Source organism: Camarhynchus parvulus, chromosome 3 (genome assembly GCF_901933205.1).
Source record: "Camarhynchus parvulus chromosome 3, STF_HiC, whole genome shotgun sequence".
Classification (NCBI taxonomy): domain Eukaryota; kingdom Metazoa; phylum Chordata; class Aves; order Passeriformes; family Thraupidae; genus Camarhynchus; species Camarhynchus parvulus.
Window position 1 is genome coordinate 68287806 of NC_044573.1, and position 12686 is coordinate 68300491.

At 43.3% G+C, this 12686-nt stretch overlaps 1 protein-coding gene across 3 annotated transcripts in view; it reads right to left on the minus strand.

The window, feature by feature from the left end:
* Positions 1–10062: 10062 nt before the first annotated feature.
* Positions 10063–12686, minus strand: part of AFG1L (AFG1 like ATPase) — a 59977-nt gene continuing 57353 nt past the window's right edge. For all 3 annotated transcript variants that reach the window (XM_030945121.1, XM_030945120.1, XM_030945122.1), the window contains exons 12-13: positions 11727–11840; positions 10063–11007 (exon numbers count right to left, since the gene is read on the minus strand). In XM_030945121.1, coding sequence (XP_030800981.1) covers positions 10876–11007; positions 11727–11840 — 246 coding nt within the window. In that variant the 3' untranslated portion in view covers positions 10063–10875. The remainder of the gene's footprint in view (positions 11008–11726; positions 11841–12686) is intronic.

The following is a 12686-nucleotide window of genomic DNA, read 5'->3' on the forward strand; positions in this document are numbered from 1 at the left end:
CCATACACCATACAGCCCACCAAGGGCAAGCAAAGGGATGGAAGGCAGTCCCTGTTCAGAGAGGGAACACTGGTTAGTCTGAACAGGAAAAGGGAATCTGGCAAGGACAAGGGCACGGCTTTGTAGTGGTACAGGGGACCCCTGGAAAGATCGTGAAATGAGAACAATCAATTAACAAGCTGCTGTGGCTTCAGAAAAGCCATTATAGACAAACTGGTGTAATGAGGACATCTGATGCACAGAAGCTATTTAACCTTCAGCCTCTTGCCTTATAAAGCACCTCTGGGGCAGTGGGTAAAGCTGTTAATTATTAAGGTCAACCCTAGCAGACAGAGGTGTCCTCAAGTATGGGCTGCTGTGATACACTCAGATAATTTCTCCATTATGTCAATAACTAATTTCCTGAATTGTTCAAGAATTGACAGATTAGCATCCATTAACGAAGTCTTAACTCATGGCTGTGGGAGCAGTTACAGGCCACAAGGACTGCAGAACCCATTTGTAACTCCTTGAGCACATGTAATGTATACACACAGACAGTACTGCAGCAGCTTGGTGTTAGTAAAACAAATAACCAAGGTATGTAAAAAGGCTGGGCAGGCAGTGACAGGCACTGGCTTGAGCAGATGTCTCAGTGTTTGTCCTCAGGTGCTCTGAGAGCACAGGATGAAGTCACTCTGACTTTTAAAGAACTGTGTATTGAGGAATTGTAAATTAGCAGAATCAACTAAACCAAAATATCCATTATACTCACTACAAGAAGGGCATTTTTCTTTTTTTTTCCTGGGGAGAAAACAATCCATACAGCAAACATTTAATGGATTTGATAAGTGTGACTTTTTACATTGTTCACCCTTATGTGGCAAGACAAATCTCATTGCTTTTATTTATGCAGGCCATATAATTTTGTGTACCTAAATGCAAACACTTTTTTCCAAGTACAGCCTATGAAGAACCTTTGGAAACTGCAATACAGGTAGGTGAGAAATGCCTTTGCTTCACAAAGTAGTTTTATTGTTTTGCCTCAAAGCCAAGAGCAAAAAAGCAGCTGTCCTGAGTGGAGCTGTTGTGAAGGGACACAGGGGGGCACAGTGCTGAGGCTGCCTGAGCCTGGCACAGCGGCTGCACCCAGCTCCTGGAGGAGGAGGGAATGGCTGTGTGACTGCACCACAGCGTTACCTGTGTCTGCACTTACCTGCCTCACACTCTTCTGGCTGGCTGCCTGGAGTTAAACCAAAGGAGGCTGAGGAGAGACAGCAAAGAGAAGGAAATGAAACTATGGTGGTGATAAAGCCTCCTAATACCAGCATTCCTTTAGGGGATCGATGGGGAGCGAGGCACTGGAATAACTACTGCCAGCCTGCTGCCAGAAGGGTGACAATGAACACAAAAATATATTAAACCCTCCCCCAGCACAGATGAAAGGGCTGGAGACTGGGGGTATGGAAAGGAGATCAGAGCAGCTTCTCAAGAAGAAACATTACTGGACTTGCAGCTGCACCTGGGTGTCCCACCAAAGATGGGGACGATGGGCTGTGGGAGGGGATTTCAGGGGCTTGTCCATGCAGCTGAAAAGGTGGAAAAGGGGAAGTTCCAAGCACCAACACTTCCCTCAGACTTAGGCTTGTCTCCTGGCTTGTGGCAGGCTTGTGGCTGTACTGCCAGCTGTTCTGCCCCAAAGGGAGAGTTTCAGCTGTCCACTGCAGGCTGTTTGGAGGGGAAGAGATTGGCAGGCAATTTTCAAAGACAGCAGTCCTGTTTAAATGCCAACACAGGGAGTAGGGTAGGCGAGACAGGCAGGGGGTGCCAGCCAGTCACAGGGCGGTGAACATGGCAACAGGCCTCATCTCCTGGGCTTGTGCCCTGGGAGAAATGTCAAAGCTGGAGTGGGGAGGGACACTGCTCCCTTACCTGGAATGATGACTGGCTTTTTTCCCCCCCCAGACATCCTTTACCAGACCAGTCATTACCACCTTCCCCACAAGCCTCATCTCACTTGTATTCCTTAGGCTGCCATGGCTGCAGCATCACTGCAGTACCCGTGTGCAAGGGACTGGTGGCCGTGGGAGAGGCCACAGTGGGAGAGCAAGCCCAGGTGCACCACAGGCTGGAGCTGTCTGCCCACCGAAACTGCCCAGGCGGCTGTGACTGAAATTTAATTTGCCTGGTGCATTCCGTGGACATTTTAATCAGCATTTCCTACAATCTACTTGGAAAAGAGGCTGGATTGGCAGCTGCCTGACTGAATGGGCTTTGCACCCAGTCTAACCTTCTCCATTCGCAGTTTCCAGTGCTGGAAAACCTCTCTGTCTCACTTTCAGAAGTTTCTATAGCAATCACAGTCATCCTAGTGAAGCACTGGAAATGGCAGCCCATTCAGATTGTAATTTTGCTGGACAGTAATTGCTCCTCTCTCCACTGGCCTCTGAAATGTTACTTTTTGGGAGACATCAACTGCAACTGGAGGAGACTGGTCCTCTGCCTGTGTTTCCAACCAGCTTTGCTCCCCCTGCCCCCTGAGGAACTCTGTTACCTGTTTAAAGCGTGTGAACCTTGATTAGCAGGGAAGTGTTGCTGGGCACATCATACCTCGACTACAGGAAAGACCTGACATGAGTGATGCTCTTAAGAATCCTGCAGGAACAAACCTCCCCACCCAACACAGCCTCTTGTGACCTCAACATTATCCATCACTGCATGTAGAAAAAGTTACACAAGTGTGTTTGCCTTTGCTAATTGTAAAAAACCAGAGCACTCAAAGGTTTTTTCTTCATGTTGGTGAGCTTACTTTTCCTGGTTTCATTGACTTCAGCTTAAACACTCACTTGATCTTTTGTTCCATGCTTCATTTTTCAGTGGCTGTGATTGCTCTTTATTACTGTGACACTGAAGAACTCTGTGCTGAAAATACATTAAGTAACTTCTTGCAATAAGAGAATGTGGTAGAATTATCCCACAGCTTGTGAAGAAATGAGTTAACCATTTCTTAAGCTCTTGTAATAATCTTCCCCTATGCTTTTATGGCTATTGTTGCCTGCTGGAAAAATTAGCTTAAAGCTGAGTAAGGGGAATTGTGGATAAGTGTTTGCAATTTGGCTTTGGACTGACATAGTGTGGTTGCACTCAGAGAATTTGAAGTCTTTGCTCTGGCAGCAGTACTCAAATCTGGGAATATAGGATTCGCATTGGAAAAGAGTGGATTTTTATAACTATTTAAATGAACAATTTCAGCTAGAGAGTAGATTAACAGAGCCAACTAAACCCTTCACCCTGACAAAGAACTGGCGGGAGGACTATAGAAACACATCCAAAATTTTACCAACATGAATGCAGAGTACTAGGTCAGTGAGAAGCATTTCTGTATTTTAATGGCTCTCTTAGAAATCAATTCAATTTAAAACAAAAGTTGTTTTACAAATATGTGGAGAATGCAGAAGGCTGGAGAGGGAGCAAGTGGCCTGCATCCTCCATCTGCTCCATCCTCCCTCTCCTCTCATGCTAGGAACTGCTACTGCAAGTCCCCCTTCTGGGCAGACACAGAGGCAAAAGCAGGCAGTGCCCCAAGCCCGAGGGTCAGAAATGTCTCCCATTCTGCAGGTGCATGGGTGCATCCCCAGACCCCACACCCTGTATTTTATGTGTGCCAGAGCTCCTGAGGCCCAAAGCCAAACAGCAGGAAAGTCTAAGCCCAGGGATCTTGGGGAAGCTGAGACACAAAAACCTGTGCTTCTCCATCAGAAATGAGGTTACACAACAAGAGAATATTAAGTACCCCAGGATGAGGAGCAATCTTCACTGTCAAGAGATGGACACGTTGGGCATTGTTCATCTCTGAGAGGAAATGGATCAGGGTGACAAAAGAGGAGCATCCACTGGACAAACAAAGCTGCAAAGGCAGATTGGCAAAACCTGTTCTTGAAGAATTTCAGAAGAAGCAGCAAAGCCTAGGGACTTTTTTTAGCAAAATTTCTAATTAAACCCTGACAGCTTACTGCTGCAGGATACTTGAAAGAAAAACAGGATCTTAAATTGATCTGGAGAAGGGTCCAACATTTCCATGAGTGGCACGGCATGCAAACATTGTTGAGGGTACATCCTTTTCCTTCACAAATCTGTGTGAATCTGTAATGGGAGAGTAAGACATCCCATTCTGGATAGTCTTCTCAAACACTGGATACCACAATGCTGCAAGCAAGATACTGGAGCAAGTTAGTTGCTCGACTTTCAGTATTACAATATCCCTCTTCAAGAAATGGGAAAGTACAATGTTTGCAGTAAAAGGCATAGAAATAGACCCAAAGTTTAACCTAAAAATTTTACACCCCTGGTTTCTCAAGTCTGAACTATGAAACACTGCTTGCCATCTGCCAGCAAGACCTGTGTGTCTGCCCCTGGCATCCATGGAGAAGTGCCATGCTCAGCAGTGCTGTCCTGCTCTCAGCACTCAGAGAAGCTCCTTTGGGACACCTGCACTGGGGAGCTGCAGTGATCCTTAGACCCTGCCAGCCTCCATGCTAGCCAACTGCTCCCCCCAGCAATTCTCTAAGCTGTGCAGAACCTGTAACAACTAACCACAGAACTAACTGGCTGACAGCACAAGCACATCTTGGGCAGTAAGAATCCCAAATTATGAGGGGGAAAAAGCTCTTTAATTGCGGTTTGCATACAGCTATTTTGTCTCACCCTCAAGTTGTTGGAGGAAAGAGGCAAAGAGGTGGAGGAAAAGGGTTCCAAACCCAAAAATTATGGCTGCTGGCAGCAGTAATTGAGGCAGACAAGTCTAAACTACTTCTGGAGGAGGACCTTTCTGACAAGCCCTGGATATTCCAACCCAAAAGCTGGACCATGTGTAGGGCAATAACTACAGCTTGTGCAGGCAACCACGTGCCCAGAAACTGGCAGTGCCGCCAGTCCAGGTTTGCCCCCTGGATACAGAGATCTAAGAAAAAGCAATCAAACTAAGTCATGAAGACCAAAGGGCTGGAGCACCTCTCCTATGGACACAGGTTGACAAAGGTGACATTGTTCAGCCTGGAGAAGGCTCCAGGGAGATGTTACAGCACCTTCCAGTACCTAAAGGACACTGCAAAAACCTGGAGAGGGACTTACAAGGGTGTGTGGTGACAGGACAAGGGGGAATGGCTTTAAACTCAAAGAGGGAGGGCTTAGAGTGGCTATTAGGAATAAATTCTTTACTGTGAGGGTGGTGAGGCACTGGAATAGGTTTCCCACAGCAGCTGTGGAGGCCCAGTCCCTGGCAGTGTTCCCAGACAGGCTGGATAAGGCCTTGAGCAACCTGGTCTAGTGGGAGGTGTTCCTGCCCATGGCAGGGGAGGTTGGGATTAGATTATCTTAAAGGTCCATTCCAACTCCTTAATATTCTATTATTCTAATTAACAGTAGGTCTGTCTATCCAGAACACATATCTGAAATTAGCATGAGTAAGTGACAAGTTTATAACCTCTGGATTTATTAATTTTTCTTTATTATAAGATAAATTCTTCTCAAATAGCAGATGGATTTGACAGTGTTCAGTCTGTAATATACTACATTCAAAATGACATATTTAAAAAAATATTCTCTGTATACAAGGAAAATCCCAACAGAATTTACAAAGCCACTGTATTTCAAATGTATAAGATCCGAGGCTGTTATGAATCCTATAGGAAATTCGTTATTACAAGTAAAAGAAAAACTAAACAAATGGTTTACAGTTTTAATCACAAATCTCAATTTTTTTTTCTTTAAATAGATTCTTAAAATAGATGCATTAATTAAAACAAAATCACTACGAAGAGGCATGTGGTGTTTAGTGGATGACATTAATTCTGTAACCCAAACAAGGAGACTAATCCACTCTGAGTAGCTAAATTATTTTTTTGCACTGTTTACATACTTTACTGAAGTATTTTCATCCCAGAGCCTCAGCAAGAATCTTAGAATATTAATGTAGGAAGCCTGGCAGCACGCCAGAGTTAGCAAGTGAGAAAGTAACATCACTCCCATTTTATCAACAGGGAAACTGAGGCACCAGGTGTATTCAGACCCAGGAAACTGCAGAAAGAAAAATCCTGAACCTTAATTCTGTTAGCCACGTCATGATGGAGAGACTGTTCTTGCTCCTTGTTATGTGGCTCGTGACCCTGTCTGGGCACTGTTTGAAACCTGGTCAGTTGCTTTTTTTTCATGTTTCGATTGCTGCAAAATAGGTGACATCTATCCAGCTGTGTTGTCATCGCAAACACCTTTACTAAAAGAAAAGACATTAATGGTTTTCCTTTTCAGATCAAAAACCAGCAACAGCAGTTGAACAGTGCCTCTTCACTCCCTCCAAAGCCTTTGGAAGGCTGTCTTGTTCTACCCAAAATACTGCAATTGTTCCCTCAATCTGCACAGTAGCAAATACTGAGAACCAGTAATTCTGAAAGACAGAATTGCACTATTTATTATTTAAAAAAAAAAGAAGTTAAATTTTTGGGCATTGTGAACATTCTTTGGTCAATCAGGTATTTGAAAGAAGTTAGTTGAGAGATTCTCAGCCAGGATGTGACCTTTAGAAAACATGAAGTGTTTCCCATGGTCCATAATCTCCAGGATTTTACTTCCTATGACAGCAAAATATTATACCACATTAATAAAGGTCACTTGAAAAGACCTTTAATAATAACTTGTCAAAAATGTTTACTGAACGACTAAAGGAAATAAAAACTTGTTGCAGATCTGAAATGGCATCATTTCACAAGGAAAACTTAAAAAGCCAGGACTTAAACTCTGGATAGAAGCATTCAGCACAAATCCAGCAATTTTTAAGGCTACTATGGAGCATGCATAATTTAGTCACAGGCATCTCATTGTTTACATTTTGGCAAATACAACAACTTCATGTGGGAATAAAGTCATGGACTGTTGCTGTCTCGCAGCAGCAGGAGCAGGCCAGGCAGCAGGGGGCAGGACAGCTGGGAGCACAGGTGGCCCAGCACCCTGGGGCACAACAAAGCCACTCTTGTCCATGGTGTCAGCAACATTCTGGCCAGCACCAGTTGCCTGGAAGGTGTCTGACCCCAGAAGCAGCACCCCAACTCAGCACTGGAAAAAGGCTTTATACATGCTACAGCATCATAAAATAAGGAAATAGGGCCTCACTTTCTTCAGGGAGGTAGATGGGCATAAATGTGCTGCTTCTGGGGTTACAGGGGCACCCTCTGCCCTGGCCACATCTGGGCTGGCTGAGAAACCAGTCCAATAAATTTCTCCTTGTGGACCTGACCCAAAAGTGGCAAACCTCCCTCTGCAGCACAATCACAAATACAGCACAGCGATTTAGGCAACTTTTCTTGTTTTCGGCCTCAAAACACTCTGGAATCTTCCCCATTTCTTTTCCTTGATTATTGCTGGTACCTACCACAGACTCCCAAAAGACAAATTCCTTGCTGGCCAAGGAAAGACTGCACTATGGTGTTATTTAGCAATATGTCCCAGAAGTAGTGCTGGCTCTGGAAGCTTTTGGGGGACTTCCCTCCTGTGTTTTCACAGAGCTCACCTATATCCTTAGAGGCTTTTAGTGGTACATCAGTCCCAATGCATTTAGGAGCTTTCAAAAACCTGGGGTATCTGAGTTTGGGGTGTGCATTCAGACTGCAGAAAAGCCTCAAATACCAATGGGCAAAGCAGTAGCAGTTTGAACACAAATAGGGATCCTGTGGTTAAAGGAGCTTCATCATCACCCACACAGACAGTGGAGAAACACCTCACTTCCCTGGCCTGAGACAGTCTCTATGGGAATGAAGAACATGCCAGGACCTCCTCTCCCATATGTCTCAGAAGTGTCATCTGTGTTCTGCAAGACTGCACATTTCCTCTGTACCACCTGACAGAGAAGGACATACACGCATAACACAGTTTTAAGCCAATATAAATAAATATCCAGATGTAAAGTGCCTTAGGTTATCTACCACCATCTCCCATTTGCCTACAACACATTCTGGTTCAAGGCAGAAAGCATTTGAATGCTACTCAAAAAAAGTCAAGGCTGAAGCTTCAGGAGAGTTATCAGCATAGTCCCAGGCTGACAAGTATAGAGTGCCACATATAAATACAGAAACACACACATTTAAATTATATATATTAGTTTTATCTAGATTTATATGTACATGTATAAATTAAATATACATATGTGTTTGTATATACAGACACACATGCATGAATGTCAATAGTCCGTCGGCTGAGAAACCTAATCCAAATCTCTGAAAGCATACAACAATTATTTGGATATTCTTAAGTATAAACAATGTATTCTGATTGGAGTTTTCATAAATATGCATTAAAATTCTCCATGGTAGTCACCCTTGTGGGAATACAGTTCCATTAGTTGCAAACTATAAATATAGGCTTTAAAAATTATTTGAAGAGCAGGTATAGCCAGAGGAAGTAACTTCCAGGACAAGCAGAAGGGATCAAAACAGAAAACTAAAACTGAGCATGTGGCTCCCTAACAAAAGTAAGGGCACAGGACCTCTCCCCTCCCTGCTGCCCAGAAGGCCCTTTTGGATGCTTTTTGTAATTGTGATGGGAGACAGCTTGGTAACAGACAGAAAAAGGTCATGTTGCAAAATCCAACAAAACCTCTTAAAGTTGGGGACAGTGTGTTATGTATCTCCTCCCTAGGACATGAGGACAGTCTTTTCAGTCTATCTACATGGTTTTCTTCTACTCAAAGGTTCTATATGTGCTCTTAAGATTACTTTATAAAAATACACAATAAACCAATACACACCATACCATGTTTTGTTTCGGTTAGATTAAAATCAAGAATGACCCCACTGCATCTTCAACTAAAACAGAGCTTCCAACTACAAACATGAGGATGGGTGATGTGTCTTGAGGTATCGGTTCCTATCCTATCTTTTCCATAAAACACATTCCTACGGTAACAGGATGTATTGCCTCAGTAGCACTGAGTATTGCTTCCCCCAGACCAGGGCAGGTGTGACAGCAGCAGTGGAAGGTTTGGTGTAGAAGAAGCAGAAGAAAATTCAAGGTAGAGATGTTACTGCTGTAGAGGCAGCATATCCAGGCTTGCAAGAACCACAAAATTTAGGAAGAATATGAACTTGCACTTATTGTTACAGCATATCCTGTCTTATCAAGGTCTCTTTTCTCATCCATTACTTAGATCTTAATCCTGTGCAGCTTCAAGTACCTTAAAGCTCCTCCTCAGGGTGCTCTCTTGGTTAAAACCATTAGCTTTCAATGAACCAGACTAAGCAACAGTCTGATTAAAAAAAAAAACAAACTCCTGGAGCCTGAATGTCAACACATAGCTAGACTCAGAGAATAGAAAAAAAAACCAAAACCAAAACACACTACAGAGGAGTTCCAGGATTCTAGCACAGACAATAGGAGTTTCTTAAAGAAGCATTTGATTTTTCTTTTGTGCAAGCAGTATTATACATAACAGAAGCAGTGCATAAACATTCAAAGTGCCCACTTCACGTGACATCATAAAATGACTCTGCATAGCCCATTAACTTTGTCTGTAGACCAATTCTCCAGAAAAATTATAATCCAATCAAACTTCCTGAACATTGAAGGTATATTTTAGAGAATTATTAGGGTTGGAAAAAAACTCCAAGATCATTAAGTCCAACTTTTGTCCAAACCTCACCCTATCAAATAAGCCACAGCTCTAAGTGCCATGTCCATCAATTTCTTAAACACTTCCAGGGATGGTGACTCCACCACCTCCCTGGGCAGCCTGTGCAATACTAGACAACATTTTCAGTGAAGAAATTCTTCATCATGTCCAACCTGAATCTCCCCTGGAGCAGCTTGAGGCTCTGTCCTTTCATCCTGTCACTGTTGCCTGGCAGAAGTGTCCAACCCTCACTTCATTACACCCTCCTTTCAGGCAGTTAGAGAGAGCAATAAGGCCTCCTCAAGCCTCCTTTCCTCCAGGCTAAACACCCCCAGCTCCCTCAGCTGCTCCTCACAGGACTTGTGCTCCACACCCTTCACCAGCTTCATTGCCCTTCTCTGGACTCATTCCAGCCCCTCAATGTCCTTCTTGTACTGAGGGGCCCAGACTGGACACAGCACTCAAACTAAGGCCTCACCAGTGCCAAGTACAGGGGGACAATCCCTGCCCTGGTCCTGCTGGCCACACTGTTGCTGATACAGGCTGAGATTCCATTGGCATTCTTGGCCACCTGGGCACAGCTGGCTCATGTTCAGCTGCTGTTTACCAGCACCCCCAGGTCCTTTTCCCCTGGGCAACTTTCCAGCCCCTCTGCCCCAGCCCTTAGTGCTGCCCAGGGTTGTTGTGACCCAAGGACAGGACCTGGCACTTGGCCTATGTAGAACCTCATACAACTGGCCTCAGCCCATTGATCCAGCCTGTCCAGATCCCTTTGCAGAGCTTTCCTGCCCTCCTGCAGCTCAACGCTCCCATCCAACTTGGCATCATCTGTGAACTTACTGAGGCTGCACTTTGATCCCCCTGGCCATACCATGCATAAAGATATTGAAGAGGGCTGGCCCCAATACTGAGCCCTGGGGAACACCTCTGGTGACCAGCCACCAGCTGGAGGTAATCCCATTCACCACCACTACATGGAGCCAGACATGTTTGAAGAAGAACAAATGAAGGCAGAATTTCACATGTCCACACACTGGTGGTACAGACAAATAACTGAGACCTCATGTCTGAAACTAAAAAAAACTATTGATGAAAGAAAACATGGTCCAGATGATAAAGTGCAATTATTATTCAAGTTGTGCTAAAAAGCTTTCCAGGGCTTTTCTGAAGCTTTTCCAATTTTTCTTCTTGGTGATTTCATGCTGTAATTTTACTTCCTGGTGATTTCATTCAACTTTTAATTATGTTTTTTTGCTTCTGTCCCCATCATTCCAGTACTGTTCAGTTTGCATTTCTGTGAGCCGTGAGAGAGTACGCTGAAAGGCAAAGACTTCCTCTTCTCCTGTAAACACGGAGAGTCCTTTGGCAGAATCCTACATCAATACACAAAAACAGCACCACACACCTGTGAGACTCGTGGCTGTACTGAAGTGCATCCTATCTAACTCCTAAGGCTCAGTGCTTTGACAAAACAAGACAGGAGCATGGCACCAAAACATTAAAACTGATGTCTAAAAATTAAAGAAAAGCACCTATTTCAGCTACATAATCTCCTGAAGGAATACAGCAAAAAGAATAATTTGGTTTTTAAACAACATAATAACAGGTTAACTATCTATTCCTTTTCTGACTAACTGTACACCAATGAAAAAAATTATTTTAAAAGTTATTAGCAATAACTGAGCTACAGGGAAAAAGAAAAACAGAATAAGTAACATGTAAAGTAGTGCTGTTTGTGAGGACTCAGGAGCTGTTCTGTAGTCTAGGAACAGGTAGAACAAACTATCTTTTATTTCTGTATTTTAAATGTAGGTGATAAACTTAAATCAGCATTTTCATATATGACTGAACAGATACAATGATTAGTATTCAAAATTACCCTAAAACTTAAACAAAATGGTTCTACATATAGTGATACTTTCTTTGACTATGAATAAGTAGCACAACATGTAATTATCAGAGTGACAGACACTGCAAAAAAGCAGCATATCTATAGTTAAATGTTTCCTTATTCCCCCTCTTAAAATGCTGTGCAATTATGAGACTAAACCCAATTTTGTTACAAAAGGGAGACAATGTTAAAATCGTGTACCTGGCTCAAGTCCAAATCATCCATCAAGACTCTGTTCTCCTGCCGTTCAGCACTGTCCTGTTTCACCTGGAACAAGCTTTGGAGAGGAGCTGCCGCAGAACAGATAATGCGCACCTGAGAGGAGGAGAGAGGCAACAACAGTGTCATCCTTTGGGCTTTACAGAAATAGGGTAAAATACACCATCCATGCACAGCAAACTTCAAGTTAAATTGGCAGTGTTTTTCCCCAATGATTTTCCTTTCTCTTATTAGCACTGCTGTTACAGATTTACCTGACTTAGTCAGACAGACCTTACAGCATCTTTTTCTCAATAACAACTGATGTAACTTTTACTCACAGAACCGAACTGTGCTTTCAAATACCCAGAATATCTGCTACACAGGCAATGAGTTCACCACAAAATTTACTTTCTAAAATAACAGCTGTATAGTAAACAATGCCTACTTTTCACCCATAGTGAGACTCCTCTCAGTGGGTAGATACACTGCACTATTTAAAAGAGTACTGAAATTCCAAATTTCCAATTTCCAAATTTCCAATTCCAAAATTCCAAGTTTCAGAAGACTGAGTGAAGCCTTTCCTGTCTCCATCTGTGCTACTCCAGTAAGTTAATTGCTAGTAAAAATAATGATGCTGTTTTCATGTCTGCTGGGAAGAGATATAACATGCAGTGCGAGATGGGGGCTGCAATGAAGACAGACTGAAATAATACTATAGAAGGGGACTCTTGTTGAGAGCATGCAAGCAAGATGTTTGAGTTGTGGACAGGCATCCACAAATATACTCAGGTATTTTTCCCAACTACTTCTGATGGGAGTTTAACCTTGTGGTTTTCCTTATGAAGGAAGTAATAGAAAGTGACTGCTTGCAATTCTTAATGACAGCCCAAACACAGAGCAGACCATCCCCCTATTTCTAACCCATTAGTTTAATATTAGCATATTGACTTAGCAAATGTC